Here is a 15,999-nt window from a genome sequence, read left to right on the forward strand (position 1 = left end):
CTGTATATACAGTGGCAAATTCGCTTTTAAATATCATCAATTTGGTATATAGTTATTACTTCCTTGCTTCCTATTATTTTTGTGTCATTTCTAAGGGTTCCGTACCGTACGGGTCAAAAGGCCCTACTCTTACTACGGCTTCGTTCTCTGTCAGTCTGTTCGTCTCTCACAGGGCTGAATTTTTTTAACCATAATAGGTAGGTAGTAACTATATGCCTTATGAATAGGCTCTAGAGTTGAGAGCTATGCTCGAGGTTTCTCTGCGGGATCGCATCAGAAATGAGGAGATACGTAGTAGAACGAGGGTCACAGACATTTGAAGTGGCAATGGGCAGGCCATATACCACGGAGTAGGTGCGGGTATAATAGTTGGTTCGAAAAGTTCTCGAATACCGGGACCGGGACCGCGGATCGGCAAGCGAACTGTTTGACGTCCACCAACGAAATGGGCGAATAACCAGGTTAAAGCCGAAGGTTCTCTGTGGATGCAGGCCGCTTCTTACCGAAGCAACTAGGTCTATGGGGGAGGCCTATGTCCAACAGTGGACGTCCTATGGCTGATATGATGATGATGTTAAGTAGAAACTTTGAATATTCATAGAACTGAATAATATGCATATGTATAGGTCAGAAAGGTCTAATTTTATGCCCGTGACAACAATAATAAAACAAAATAAAGTTGGAAATTAAGGGGTTTAACATTTAGAAACATTTTTTGTAGTTTTGTTCCATGAAGTTGTCAATTTACTTAATATAGGTACATACATACGTATATAATATACCATGTCAAATAACAGCTCAGCGTCCAGTACTACGAGTATTTATCCAAAAGCAGCAGTGTATCTAATGGTTCCATTTCCGCCACTTTGACGACGTAACCCCAGAACCGACTTGTTGTGTCATGTTGGTAAACACAGGTAGGCGCGCCGTGGGGCGTGCATGTTTCGTTAGCCCAAGGTCGCAGCAATCGATCCTCTATGTAACCTATATGGAAAATTACACCTTTATGATTTATGAATAGTCATACAATATTATACTAGGCAAAAGAAAATAAGGGCATGAGTTTCATCGGTATAGTGAAATCCAAAATGCGTTTGCGTTTTTATCTAAATACATTTTGCGTTTATATCTGTTTTTGTATTGTGTAATGTTGTATTAATAAAACCATGTTTAGACAAGGACGTTTTACCAATGAAAATCGCGTAGCCCCTCAATTTTTTTTTTGTAGTATATTCCATATATTCGCTGGGTGCGCGATGACAGCGCCAACTAGTGGTTACAATTACGGCGGACTTGAAATATCAAATGGCTGCTGTCATTACGAGACGTAAAGTAAACAAACAAATCATTTCAATGAAATATCGTAATTTACTATTCGATCATGTATATCTATAGTGTTGATAATGACGTTGACCTTTTTTATTTCCCGTCTAAAATGGCACAATCAATTAAATTCAGGTAGTACACACGGACTTTCTCATGCAAAACTTCTATTTTCTAGTCATAATTATATTGTTTTACCATTTACGTTTTTGTATTTACCATTTCTTACACTAATCAAGAAATAGTTTTATTTACTTAATTTATTTTCGACTATAAATTTGGCAAAATTAATATATGCTAAACAATATTATGCATAAAAAATTCGGCCATGTTAATATTATGCTAATGTAATATTCGGGTAGGTATACATTCATTCGGCTTATAAAGAATTATGTCTAACTAAATTTCGGTAAGTTTAAGATTCGGCGTATATAAATTATGCGGAAACCTGTTTATGCCGTAATAAGTTTCGGACATCACAAGATATGCCAAATAGATGTGACCCTAAATTATTGAGGCGGACCGGAGCTGGCGAGGTAAACGAAGCGTTTCTATTGGTTAATATAAAACACATTCCTCGCAACACATCCTCGCCCGTTATTGGTGGAACCGCAGCTTTAGTAAAAGAAGTAAATTCCAAGTATGTAATGTATTTCGTGTCTTTATTCAGCCTTCTCTTATCCGGACGTCCGCTGGTGGTCGTGAACGTGGCGTGCAGCGACCGTCTGTCCACCGACGACGTGTCCCGGGTCGAAGGGGCGGTCAAGACGGGCCGCCCGGGCCAAAGTGCGGCTCGCGCTCGCGGGACTTCTTGTCCTGGAACAATGTGCAGAGTGAGTACTGTGTCTAATACGTGGCGTGCAGCGACCGCTGCCCACTGACGACGTATCCCGGGTCGAAGGGGCGGTCAAGACGGCCGCCCGGCCAAAGTGCGGCTCGCGCTCGCGGGGACTCTTGTCTGAACAATGTGCAGGTGAGTACTGGGCTATACGTGGGTGCAGCGACCGTCTGCCCACTGACGGACGTGTCCCGGGTAGAAGGGGCGGTCAAGTCAGCCACCCGGGCCAAAGTGCGGCTCGCGCTCGCCGGGGACTTCTTGTCCTGGAAACAATGTGCAGAGTGAGTACTGTGTCTAATACGTGGCGTGCAGCGACCGTCTGCCCACTGACGGCGTGTCCAGGTCGAAGGGCGGTCAAGACCGGCGCCCGGGCCAAAGGCGGCCGCGCTCGCCGGGGACTTCTTGTCCTGAAAAATGCGAGAGTAGTGCAATACGTGGCGTCACAGTGCCACTACGTGTCCCTCGAACAGTGCACGGGCCAAAGTGCTCGCTCGCCGGGGACTTCTTGTCCTGGAACAATGTGCAGAGTGAGTACGTGTAACGTGGCGTGCAGCGACCGTCTGCCCACTGACGACGTGTCCAGGGTCGAAGGGGCGGTCAAGTCGGCCGCCCGGGCCAAAGTGCGGCTCGCGCTCGCCGGGGACTTCTTATCCTGGATCAATGTGCAGAGTACAATTAGCGTTTACGGGCTTATTACGAAGGTGTCTGTATCAACGCGAATCATCTGTCCGTCTGTCTGTTTCTTTTTACGTCTAAACCGCTGAAATTTGGTATGAAGATAGTTTGAGACCCTGGAAGGAATATAGGATAGTTTTTTATCCCGGAAAATTGTGTACTTCCCGCATGACAGCGATAAACAAATTCTTCGCAAATTATGTCGCGGGCAAAAGGTTGTATACAGTGTGCTAGAAAATCAGATGCGGATATTTTGAGGATCGATTATTTGCTTCGTTGTTAATTAGATTAAATTAAATTAAAAAAAAAAAAAGTTCATGTTAATGCAAGGATGATTATTTTTGGACGGAATGATATTTTTGTATGAAACAAAAAAAATACCACACAGTACTTAAATAATTTATGTGTATAATTGATTCTTAGGTTATTAATTACATACCCAGAAAATATCGGCACCTAATTTTCCAGCACCTTATATAATAAATAAATTAAAGAACAATCTATAATAATAACGTAGATTTAATTGAGAAATAAATACCGATATTTATCAAACGTGTCTACTTGCCAACGCATTTACCTAATGCCTGCCAAAGTTCATATCTTTATTGATTAATCAATATGCATCCTTTGTTCAAACATCCACTTAAATGGGCTATTAGTAATCGAACAGCTGGACGGTATTTATGCGGGCCTTATCGCGCTTTAATTCAATTACCAGCTGCTGCCGTCGTATTGCCCGTGAAGTAAAGACATAAAGAAAGAAAAAACTGTTTATTGTCCCAATAACGAATGTACGAAAATATATGTAAAACCAAACAATACATTAAGTTTGTGACAATAGGTGTCATACTTTCTAGCGGTGACACGTTGTCATATGTAATTCAAACTCACACCAAAAAAATTTACGAAATTGTACGCTACTTAAAAAAATTGTACTACACGTAGTTACGAGAAAACAATGATCAATCTGTCACCGCCAGGAAATATACTTCCTGGCGGGTGCTATTTCATTATTCTGTAGCAACCGTGTTTTTAAATTTCTTGTGAATCAGAAAAAAATAGTGCACGAAACTGTACGCTAATTAAAAAAAAAGCGATGACTTGTCCGAGCTGTCTATGAGTCTACGGTGAACAAGCCTAGAAAATTACTATAAATAAATTCTATACTGTTCAAAGCGAAATAGAATATCATTTGTCAGATAAGGAACGCTAGAATAACTGCGATCGATTCGGCAGCTGTGTCTGTTTTGATTTATATCTTATCATAGTTTAAAATAAATTATTAAAACAAACTAATATGTTGCTTCTGTTTACTATAATATTCGATTAACCGGAAAAGGTCATGAGAGACTTTAAGAGACAATAACAATGAGAATATATAATGTATTGTTATAGTATACGAGTACATGACACAAATCCTCATGCTGTAAAGTTGTAAATACTTATGTATTATTGAGGAAAACGTACAAAATACCATTTGAAAAAAAAACATATCGCTGCTTAGGGATAAAGTCCACTTCGGGTGGTTTAAATATAATTTATATAAATGTTGTTTCCTTATTGTAAATAAAAATAAACTCATTTAGCATTAATATATAGTTACCTACCAATTCTATTATTAAAAGAAAGAAACAAATAAAAAAAAATATTCGAGAAAATCCGAAAAAATGAAAAATTACAAATACAATTATAAATAGTGATTTTTGGCATGGAGATAGTTTATGGGTCAGAGAGCGACATATACTTTTTATCCTGGACAAATGCTCAGTTCCCGAGGGCGCACGATAACCGAATTCCATGCGGGCGAAGCCGCGGGCAAAAGCTAGTGGATAAATAAAGCAAACCTGCTCAGTTCAATATGGTGTGTGTAAAGTTCCCAATCCCACTGGGCGCGCGTGGGCACTACGGCCACTCTCATTCTGACAGGAGGCTTGTGCCCTACTTTGGGATGTACCCAAGATGATGATGATGAAGACGTTTATGTGAAAAAGAGTTTTGACTGATAGACAGATGCATACCGAAATGGTATGGAACAGAGCACCAACTATAATTCTTTTTTTTAGCATTAGAAAGAAGTTACTGTTTTTTTTTAAACATTTTCCAATAAAAAGACTCATCCAGATTGTTTACCCTTTATCTAATGCTAAAAAAAAAATTAAAAAAAATACCGATTTTAAGAAACATGAAGAGTCCGTTAGTCTGTGTCAAAAAAGACCATCCTTCTAAGCTGTCACTGTTCTATTTCAGGCCTAGAATGCTGCGAGCCGCTCCTCGACGAAGGCCTATCAACGACCATAGACAACACGTACTCCGGCCAAACGTGCATCCTCTGCCCCGGCACCATAGAGCAGTCAAACTTCAACGGCCACTCCGGGGCCATCAAATCCGGCCTCAGCCACCTAGCCATCCCCCGAGGCTGGTCTTGGGGTGGCCCAGCGTCCCCGTTCTGTCCAATCTGGGCGGAAATTAAGGTCCAGGATTGACGAATAAAAGTCAATAGTATGATTTATTGCGTACCGTCGACTGTTTTGTTTTTTTTTTTGCACTGTCTACTTGGTTGCGTTGCACATGTTTTTTTTAATGGTCAAGTTTTTTAAACTCGTCGGGGAAGCCAGCTATGGCTAGAATTTTACAATTAAGAGCAAAATGCCCCAAGCAAGGATACCAAATGATATCTATGATTTACTTTTTTTCTATAATTTAAACACTTTTGCGTTGCCCACTCTCGTCATAAGTGCTCCGTGATTTGACCCCTTATTTTAATATATTTCTTTAAGTTTCGTTCCCTTGGTTTTAAGTTTTTGTTCATTCGTAAGTGTCTTCTAATTAGAAAATATAAATTATTAAAAAAATAGTGAAATGAATTTGCGTCCTCTAGCGATGATACCTAACCTAATGTATGTATATAATCATTAGTTGTAAAATGTATATACTTAGTTTGAAAAGGGAATTGCTTGAAAATTGGCCGGTTTTTTTAATTATGTCTGTAGTACTCTGGAATTTTTCTATAGACGTTTTATTGAAGAAACAAAGTGTCTAATGTTTATGATTAGAGAGCGGATTTGAAGTAGCGACTGCAAGTTTAATATGGATAAGACTAGTACAAGTAAGTAGGTATTTATTTTTTATCAAAAAAGGGTGTAATAATTAGGATCTATTATGTTTGAGCTGTATAAAACTCCTTTAATTAGATTCGAATAAAATATTTTTCTTTACATATAGTTTGTCGCAAGAATAACATTTATTGAATTTAATTATCTATAAGATTGCATTGCGGTAATTAAGTAAGTAATAAGACAAATTTATGACCAATAAACAACATGATATCTAATAAATACTTAAATCTATATATCTGTCTAACCAATCGCACCAGTCATATCCATATTAAACTTGTAATCGCTACTTCAAATCCGCTCTCTATTTATGATTTCGCGGTTTTCTAGAACCATCGAAAAGTACTGTTATTGGGAAGCAATTATTAAACTTTTCTTTAGACTATATTCGCCACATGGGTTGTTTTTTGACAAGTGACAAGGTACTGAAGTGTTAAGAATTCTTCGACCTCAACTATACATAATATAATCAATGTGGGCTTGGCTCTTAACAGATTTTCTTCGATACTCATGCTTATTTTCAGTATTTACCCAATTTATAAACATAACTCGGAAAGGGTGAGCTGTTTTGAAAGTTTGCATAACATGGACATACCTTGTTATTTAAAGGTAGTTGTACTATGATTCTCTATCTATGAGTGGATATTAAACGCAAGAAATGCATTGAAAATAGAAAATATAGGAAAACTGATTTATTTATTTTATTTATTCAATACCAGTACCATCATCATTCAATCATTAATTACCATTATACAGAAACTTTAGAATAAATTCAAAAGCTTAGTCGATATTTGTTTTGCAATGTATTGTCATTTTAGTTTAATCATAATGACTAAAGTTTTGTTTTGTTATTATTTATTTTCATGGTATATCCACATTACACATGACAGTAATGACATAAGAATAGCTCACCCTTTTCGTTATAAACGGGTTAATTAAAATTGATATCGTTTTATCGAAACAGTGTACCTGAAACTGTTTTCCTTGTTATTAGGATAGTGAATAATTTTCATTTTAATTAGATTAGGTAAAGTCTAAGGTGTTATTCAGAGAAGTTTAAAAAAATAAATCATTTATGGTTACAATAGAGATACAATACAATCGGCTAAAAATTAACAGCCGTTAAAGATTTGTATAATCGTGTCTGTTTTATAAAAAGTTGTCATTTTTGGTTTTTCTTACTTTAAGGAGGGAAGATATTTATAATAATATAGTGTTTGCGATTATAGGCAACATTCTAACGCTTTAACATTTATTTTTAAATAAATCAATATTTTCTGAATAATACCTTCTAGGCATGTTTAACACAGTAACTGCGCTAGTGTCACCTAAAATACCCAAATGAATATAATCTAGGTACTTAATATTTTTGTATTTTTAAATAGTGAAAATGATCTCGTGGTTGAGTAATAGCTTTACACGATTTTCTTTTTTAAGTAGGTATTTTGTTTGGGAGTTTTTACCCGGACATTTTTCAATTATGGCATCATAGTGACTGCTTGGACGCGAATAGCGGCGCTATGAGCGTGTTCTCTGTACATTGCGCGCCAAGAATGCCTAAGCACAGTGGTTACTTAGCAGAACACGCAATGAACACAGAGAATGCTCGCCGAATCGCCGGTGGCTAGTGTGGCGACTGCAATGGAACTGCGATGAAAAATGTACTCTCCAGTTACGTTGCGGTTGAAATTCAATCCGTCTATACCTACTGGCCCTAAGGTGATTTTCCGATGAACTTATATCCTACTTCCAGATTTTGTGTACTTGGTATCTTTCGTATAATTTTTGGGTTCTTTGTGGTCGAAACGGGTCCAATTTTGCACTTAAAAATATGTTTTTACAGTATAACCTGTAACTGAGTTGTTTAGATATGGGTTTTACTGTATGTAATATAAGTTTGAATTTTAATGGACTTGTAAGTTATAAACAGTTTCACAAAATGAACTATGGAATATTTTTTACCCTTTACTTGTGATACATGTTAATTTATTTTTGTCAAATCATATTTTTAATGTTATTTTCTTGGTGTATTATTATTATAATTATCGGTGAATTTTAAATAAATTATTGAATCAATTAACGTTTTTCATTCTATAACTCTAAAGGAAGATAATGTGCTTGTGGCCAGCAGTAGGACATATATAGGGCTAGATCATTGGTTCCAAACCTCGGGGTAATTACCCCCAAAGGGGTAAAACTGTGTTCCCTGGGGTGTAACGAACATGATGCCATCACACATTGTTGGTACTAGCGTGACGGAAAAATCACACTGCACTTTTGTTTTGAAGGTAAATAACAACTAGTTTTCTATAATTGTCAGAAATTAATCAAAAAAAAAGCTAAGGTACCACTGGCCTAGATGATTGTTGGCAGTAAAGACATAATTCACACCTGTGCTATTTTTTTTATCAAGTAAGCAAATGCAATGTTTATTTAAGAGCATTGTAGAAGAGATTTTCATCTAGTGATAAAAAGTTTCCTAGTGTTTTGTGAATTCAAAGCGGCTAAACTTGGAAAAATAAAAGATAAAGTTAAACTAAAAAAAAACTTTATAAAACTAAACCTTACATTAGACAAAAATACTAATAATTAATGGTATATAAACCTCTATCACCAGTTACACAACAAAACTACAAACATATTCAAATTAAAATTAAAAATAAACCTTATGTAGATAACATAAAAACATAAACTACATCGGTGCCTATTTCGACTACTTATTTTTCTTCTGCAGCTTCCTTATTTTCGCGATTTGAGCTGTGGCTTTACACGCTTCACATCTGTAAAGACAGTCAAGTTCAAAAATCGAAATATAAAAAACTACATTATTCAAATAATAGGTCATCATCATCCAGCCTATATACGTCCCACTGCTGGGCACAGGCCTCCTCTCAGAACAAGAGGGCTTGGGCCATAGTTCCCACGCGGGCCCAGTGCGGATTGGGAACTTCACACGCACCATTGAATTGCTTCGCAGGTTTGTGCAGGTTTCCTCACGATGTTTTCCTTCATCGCAAAGCTCGTGGTAAATTTCAAATGTGATTCCGCACATGAATTCGAAAAACTCAGAGGTGCGAGCCGGGGTTTAAACCACGACCCTCTGTTTGAGAGGCGATAGGTTAAACCACTAGGCCACCACGGCTCTAATCTAATAATAGGGTATTTGACGCTAATGTCCTACGCTAGCTGGCGTGGGCGCAAGCCTGCGGGTGCGGGTGCAGGTAATGCTCTGTTCACATTATTCCAGTAAAATCGTGCCCGTAGCGATTTTTTGGGGGGTCACAATCGAAACGAGTTACACAAGATGGATCGAGCACCGCATTATCATGCTACTGAAATAATGTGAACCGAGCGTAAATTCCGTCGCACGCGACGCGCGCTGTTAGCGCTGCTCATACTACCTATTATTCAATAGGTATCCACCCGCTCCGTACAAACCGCGTCAGCTAGCGTGGGCTCTAATTAGGGTTGCCAACCGTACTCTAAAGTAAAGTATATTGTACTCTATATCATGTAGGTTTCATCATCCCAGCCTATATACGTCCCAATGCTGGGCACAAGCCTCCTCTCAGAACAAGAGTGCTATATCATGTAGGTTTATAATCTATAAAACATTATAGCTAAAATACTCTTTTTTACAGAATATTTACTATACTACTGCCAGTCATGTAATATTATGCAAATCCATTATCATAACCAAAAAAAGTCCGTAGCTACTCTTTATTTACCTCCTTTGAAATCAGATATACTCTATTTCTTCTTAAAAAAGTTGGCAACCCTAGCTCTAATAGTACAGTAGTATATATTAGTATATATTATAAATGCGAAAGTTTGTAAATATAATGGCTGACCAGACCAGAATTATAAAAAACCTCGCCATATTGCGGAAAACCAATAGAACTAATTTCTTGCACTGGTAACAATAAATTCAAATGTCATCAAAGTTTAACGTTGTTGGCGCGTCGTATTTTAAAGTGTTATTTTGTGTTTTTATGCCTTAAAATTCCGAAGATTATCCATAGCCTTGGAAGGAAAATAATTCACAATGTATAAAAGTATTTGCCATAGTAAAAGTATGAAGGATTAGAAAATATTCCTTTAAAATAAATAACATCACCGACACCGTTATCAATATGACTGGTAGGTAGGTACCGTATAATGTTGCAATATAAAACGTAGAAGTGCTGCCCTCGCGTCAGGTTTTTTTATATTCCTGGTTAGCCTTTACTTATGTGATTCAAATAATAGAGTATTTGACTCCCATTGAACAACAAGCTCTCCTTTTCCTGTGCAGCGTGACAGAAAGAAGTGAAAACGACTGTGACTGCGGACACAACCCTGTCCATACTCACGACTTGTAAAGATCCCGGTGCCGCCAGAACTCGCGGTCGGGGTCGACGAACGTGCGCAGCTGTTTGCCGTCCCATTCGATGGTCTCGCGACGCCACTCCAGAGGCACCAGCTCCGCTTGCAGCCGCCCGAGGAACAGCTGAAGCAATCAATGTCAAGGCTAAGCAGGGCGGTATTAACCATGTCGGGCCCTCGGAATTTTTGGGCCGGTTAAAGACCATCAGTTCTTTTTAGGGTTCCGTAGTCAACTAGGAACACTTATAGTTTCGCCATGTCTGTCCGTCTATCTGTCCGCGGCTACGCTCAGAGACCGTTAGTACTAGAAAGCTGTCATTTGGCATGAATATACATATCATCAGTCACGCCGACGAAGTGGTAAAAACAAAATAATTCTTAGGGTACCTCCAGGCTCCATAGACGTAAAATGGGGGTGTTTTTTTTTTCTCGTCTAAACCTATAGTGTGAGCTATCGTTGGATAGGTCTTTTAAATTCATTGGAGGGTTTTGAAGACAATTTTCGATTCAGTAATCTGTTTGTGAAATATTCAACTTTAAAGTGCAAATTTTCATTAAAATCGAGCGCCCCCTCCAAATCTAAAGTATTGGGTGTTTTTTTTTGAAAATTCTATGTTCGTATCGTACCGTCCCTCTCACGCTCGTAATAAGTGTCGGCGGGACAGTACGATAATACGAACATCAAATTTCGTAGTAGTCCTGCTGACATAGTCATTTCAAATCCATATTGCCATATATGGTTTCGAATTATTAGGTCGTGCATTGTGATCGTTCTTTCCGGATCGAGAAGGTAGACGGCCTAGACGGGGTCGTAATTATCCGCACTCGTATTGTTGGAGAGCCTATGTGCAGTGGACGGTCTGGCGTGTTAAGTTGGAGCACAGAAATAAAACTTCTAGTAAACGTAGTTTATTGTTCCCCAATATTCTTCATTTATATCAGACAATCATATAGGATCTAACTAAATGTCAAACTATACCAATAATCTTTGATGAAATAACTGTTATAATTCATCAAGCCAATAATAAACAAGGACGTAAGCAGACGCAAGAGCGGATCCACCGTTGTGGGCACGATGGGCTTGCCCACAACCCTAATAGACTTCTGCAGGGCTACTACGAAACTCGAAGTTCGTATCGTACCGTCCCTATAAGTCTCAGAGGGACCGCATGATACGAACTTCGAGTTTCGTAGTAGCCCTGCTGACAACACACTTTCACAATAGTAAAAGAGAACAAGTATGCACACTCCGACCCTTTAGGAGACTTAACTGCCTACTCCGGCGCGGAAGCTTAGGGTTGTCGATTTATATTTTAGATTAATTAATTACCTACCGGCAAATAATTTTAGTATGAAAGTTAACTTAAAATTGTCTTATATCTGTGTCTAGAGAAACCAGATTCTTTGCCGCTTTATTATTATTATTATACTAAATTTAAAAATATTATTTATAAATTCGCCGAAGTGGTGATGACGACTGTGTAGTGTACATACTACTCATGTCTTTACAGATAATACTATAACTTTATTGTTTAATAGGTAGGTAGATATCTATTATTTTTTTATGTGTCCTATTGCACGAAACTATCACACTACACTTACGAGTATACTACTAATTTACAACAATAACTAATTTAAGAAATACGTAAATACGAGTCATCATCATCATCATCATCAGCCGAAGACGTCCACTGCTGGACAAAGGCCTCCCCCTTAGAACGCCACAATGAACGACAACTCGCCACTTGCATCCACCGGTTTCCCGCTACTCTCACGATGTCGTCAGTCCACCTGGTGGGAGGCCTGCCAACGCTTCGTCTTCCGGAAAAAATACGAGTACGCGAACGTAAAAGGTGATCATCTCGCGAAGCGAGCGCAAGACGAGCGAACTAAAATCGAAACGTACGGCACCGACGGCAGCGCAGCCTTGACTACAAAACTTAATCCTCCTTAAATTATCAGTGTGTGCGGAGGGACTGGCATATGTTAAACCTAGCTCTTGGATGCTTCTGATATACTGATGTACAGAATATGATAAGTATTGCCAGCAAACGTACATTTTTAACACAGGCACAACTAAACTCACCGGGTTAGCAGGAGCGGGGCGCCCAACAAATGGAGCCCTGACGGTCTTGTACTGGGCCTGTTCCACCGCCTCCTCCATGGCCTTGTGAGATGTGCTGATGTACGTGTCCTTGACCAGGATCTCTCGGGTGCTATTAGTGTCAAGCGTAATTGAAAAATCAAGAGTCACATGCATAATACTTTAACTCTTTGAAATCTCGGTGATTATTGGTTTAGAATTTTGCAACAACGGTACATCGTTGAGAGTCTATTGTACCATCAGCCAAATATGTGGTCCACCACCCTAAAGTTGATAATCGTTTGCATGTCATAAAACAATAAGGCCAATAGATGTCTGTCAAGATTCAATACGGCTAAATATAAGTATTTATGGGCTTAAAATTATTATTTCTGATAAGATTTACTATTACTTACTGAGAAAACATATTTTTTCTTAAGAACTAAATTAAATGCGCGAAAAAATATGATTATGGTAATGTACCGTATGGTACAGTCACCAGCACCAATATCTGACACAACAAGCGTGCATAAATATCTGATACGACTCTATTTCTAGGGTCGGAAGGACGTGTCAGATATTTTTGCACGCTCCGCTGTGGCAGATATTAATGCTGGTGACTTTGCCGAATGATACTCGTGTTATCAAATTCTTTAAAACTTAAATTATGAAGTGTTACCGTGGATCTGGAATATCGTCCATGCTGACGGCCGGCGTCATAATGAGTCGCGGTCGAGTTTCGACCGCGTGCGCATGTCCTGTATCAATCACTTTGTGCTGAAATGGGTACGTTAATGAAATATAATAACTATACTAGCCGTTACCGGCGACTCCGTCCGCGTAAATTTCGGTTTTCACTATCCCGCGCGGGAACTATGCAATTTTTCGGGATAAAAACTATCCTATGTCCTTCCCCGAGACTCGAAACTATCTGTATACCGAATTTCATCAAATCGGTTCAGCGCTTTAGACGTGATGAGGTAACAAATAAACAGACTTACAAACTTTCGCTTTTATTATAATAGTATAGTGGGAAGTGGGATGGTATGGAATGAACTGAATGAATATATTCCAGTTAACCTTTGAACTCACGAATGAATCATATTTGTCCTGGCAATCAGGACAAATATGATTCATGGGGCACTCCACACGAACTCAACTATCACCACTAACACACTGCTCTGACCCGTTTCCAATTCATTCTTAGGAGTAACTCATCCGTTCACCATGCTATCAGATGCCCACCTGGTACGGTCACAGTACGGTGGCAGGGTTGCCAGGTCTTTGTCAAATAAATACCAAACACTGAGCAAAAAAATTTGTTGTATTTTTGTTGTACCGAACACCGAACACAGCTAGTGCTAATACCGAACCACCTGGCAACACTGTACGGTGTGGTACGGTGGTGATAGTTATGTTTGTGTTCTTACAGTGTGGAGGTGGAGGAGCTACATGAACACACATTTATTGCATCGTAGCTATGTAAGGTTGCGGGTGAGCAAATTGTTTATAGTTCAATTTAAATTATTCGTCTTACCATAGTTTTCTGAACAGCCGTAGGATCCGTCCTGATGATATCTTTTTTCTTGACCACCAAGTCAAACGGTATATTTGCCTCCTTCCAGTCTGAAAGGGTGTGGATGTCCTTCAGAGGGGGAGGCCTGATCCGGAGACACCCTTGTTTCTCCTTGAAGAGGAAAATAATAAAATAGCTAATGTGTCAATCAACATTTTAGTGATGTTATTTGTGACAATCCGTAGCAAAAGGGTCCTTATGGCAGCCTGCCATAAAGACCCTTTTGCTACGGATTGTCACATTTCGTCCCGTAACACAGGAGGCATCAGTGATACGTATACACTTTGTAAGAAAAATATTTGCAATGTATGCCATTAGCATGCTTAGGAGATGAGCCATGAAGGAATTGCCTTAAAACTCATATTAAATGATATTGTAACGGATAACTTTAGCTCGACATGTTTCGGGCTATTTCGTAGCCCTTCTTCTCAGGAGCACGCGAACGCGACTCAGCGGGGTGTTGCGGCAGCCGCTGAGTCGCGTTCGCGTGCTCCTGAGAAGAAGGGCTACGTAATAGCCCGAAACATGTCGAGCTAAACTCGGTTTAAGGCGTGAGTTATCCGTTACAATATCATTTAATATGAGTGAGTCTCACGGTATTTTCATGTTCAAAATTGCCTTAAAACTGTCATACATAACTCCCTACTTTTAGTGGATTTGTACCCCATAAAATCAAACTTTTAATAGGTAACGCAGTAGACGTTTAGTATGGCAACAAAAGTTGATTGACCCAAAAGCTGCTTATTGTACAACAAAATTGCACAGTCAGACGACTTTAATAAAAAGTGTTGGTTTTATTTCTAACCACGTACCTAAACTGCCCTAAAAAGCGATGTCTAAAAACCACTTATTCTGAGTTGAGTATTAATACTATTGTGTAGTTTAAGAAATCCTGTGTCACATGGTGTATAAATAACTAAATAACTCAAGATATTTTTTTTAGATACCGCGTTTGGGTTACGAGGGCAGTATATACCTACCTAGGTTTATAAAAGTAAGTCACTTCCCGCCTCAGATCATACAAACAAACAAACCAAACCTTGTTTTTACGATCAGAGCTTCCCGCCAATGCGGGTTACACCATCAGTTAGATCAATTTTCACAGAAAGTAGTCGATCGATCGTTCTAGAGAATGATATAAGTATAAGACGTAATTTTGGGTGAAAGAGGATCCTTGTAAACATATTCGACTGTACATTATAGGTATAGTTGACTTCAAATTTGTTTACCTTCTTCTTCTCTTATAAAATATGGCTTTTCTGTCCTAATTAATAGGACAATTTCGCCAGTGTCAAAGTAAACTCTCTTTGAGAGGCACGTTGTACGGTGGTTGTAGTTTTTGCAACTTGATAGTAAAATTCCAGAAACCACGTGGAGACCACTTGCGCATTAAAAAATGTCAGACACGAGAGCAATTTTGTGATCACTTTTCACTGTTAAGGTTAATCGCCGCATAAAACACTATCAAAATTATACTTCAACTAGCCAATGAAACAGAAATAGCAAAATTAGATATTGTCTACATCCGCCATGTTCGAATGCTACAAATCCCATTGTTTACCTTAAACACGGTCTTAATCGGAGCTGTTATTTCGCCACCTCTGTAATCCGTCTTGTTTGCTGATTCGTAGTTAAATAGCATGGATTCGATCCTTTTATTGTCCGGCATTTTGGATAAGTATAAAAAGTGTTTAAGATAAGCAGGCCTTAGAAAAGTAGAATCAACAAGCGTTATATAGGTATGACAACAAGTAATAGACAAAGGATTGACGTTATTGAATGAAAATAGGTTCAAATAGGTTAGACAAGTACCTATTCATTGAAGAGATTAGATAAGTACCTATGTTCTCTTTGAGTAAAATAGAAGATCAGAGAGGCGATTCTGAAATCTTTTTTGATGACTATCTAGACACGCGGTAGCGTGTCAAGCCAAGTTCAAGCTAACAGCTACACTCTACCTTATTATTTTCTTGTCAGACTTCTATTACTTACATGAATTAGAAATCAATTTGACCATTGGAGGAGG

General features: G+C 38.6%; 1 protein-coding gene and 1 long non-coding RNA gene across 2 annotated transcripts; one reads left to right on the forward strand and one right to left on the reverse strand.

Moving 5' to 3' along the window:
- Nucleotides 1-2,645: 2,645 nt before the first annotated feature.
- LOC141426174 (uncharacterized) lies at nucleotides 2,646-8,025 on the forward strand. The gene is made up of 2 exons (XR_012451203.1): nucleotides 2,646-2,688; nucleotides 5,084-8,025. It is a non-coding gene; the product is annotated as an uncharacterized lncRNA (long non-coding RNA).
- A 2,272-nt stretch (nucleotides 8,026-10,297) lies between these two features.
- Nucleotides 10,298-15,716, reverse strand: LOC141445711 (uncharacterized). Its single transcript, XM_074111601.1, has 5 exons — nucleotides 15,535-15,716; nucleotides 13,935-14,084; nucleotides 13,077-13,174; nucleotides 12,401-12,530; nucleotides 10,298-10,438 (listed from the first exon to the last, which is right to left on the reverse strand). Exons 1-5 carry the CDS (start codon nucleotides 15,640-15,642, stop codon nucleotides 10,298-10,300), a joined length of 627 nt encoding a protein of 208 aa, XP_073967702.1. The 5' UTR covers nucleotides 15,643-15,716.
- Between the last annotated feature and the right edge of the window lie 283 nt (nucleotides 15,717-15,999).

This window comes from Choristoneura fumiferana, chromosome 3 (genome assembly GCF_025370935.1).
Source record: "Choristoneura fumiferana chromosome 3, NRCan_CFum_1, whole genome shotgun sequence".
Lineage (NCBI taxonomy): Eukaryota > Metazoa > Arthropoda > Insecta > Lepidoptera > Tortricidae > Choristoneura > Choristoneura fumiferana.

Excerpts from the sequence above, each read along its gene's own strand:
- LOC141445711 (XM_074111601.1), bottom strand. The coding sequence starts at position 15,642 with ATGCCGGACAATAAAAGGATCGAATCCATGCTATTTAACTACGAATCA. Across the intron at positions 12,531-13,076 it reads GACGATATTCCAGATCCACG|CACCCGAGAGATCCTGGTCA; the intron begins GTAACACTTCAT and ends TGACACTAATAG. Across the intron at positions 10,439-12,400 it reads GCCCCGCTCCTGCTAACCCG|CTGTTCCTCGGGCGGCTGCA; the intron begins GTGAGTTTAGTT and ends TGATTGCTTCAG.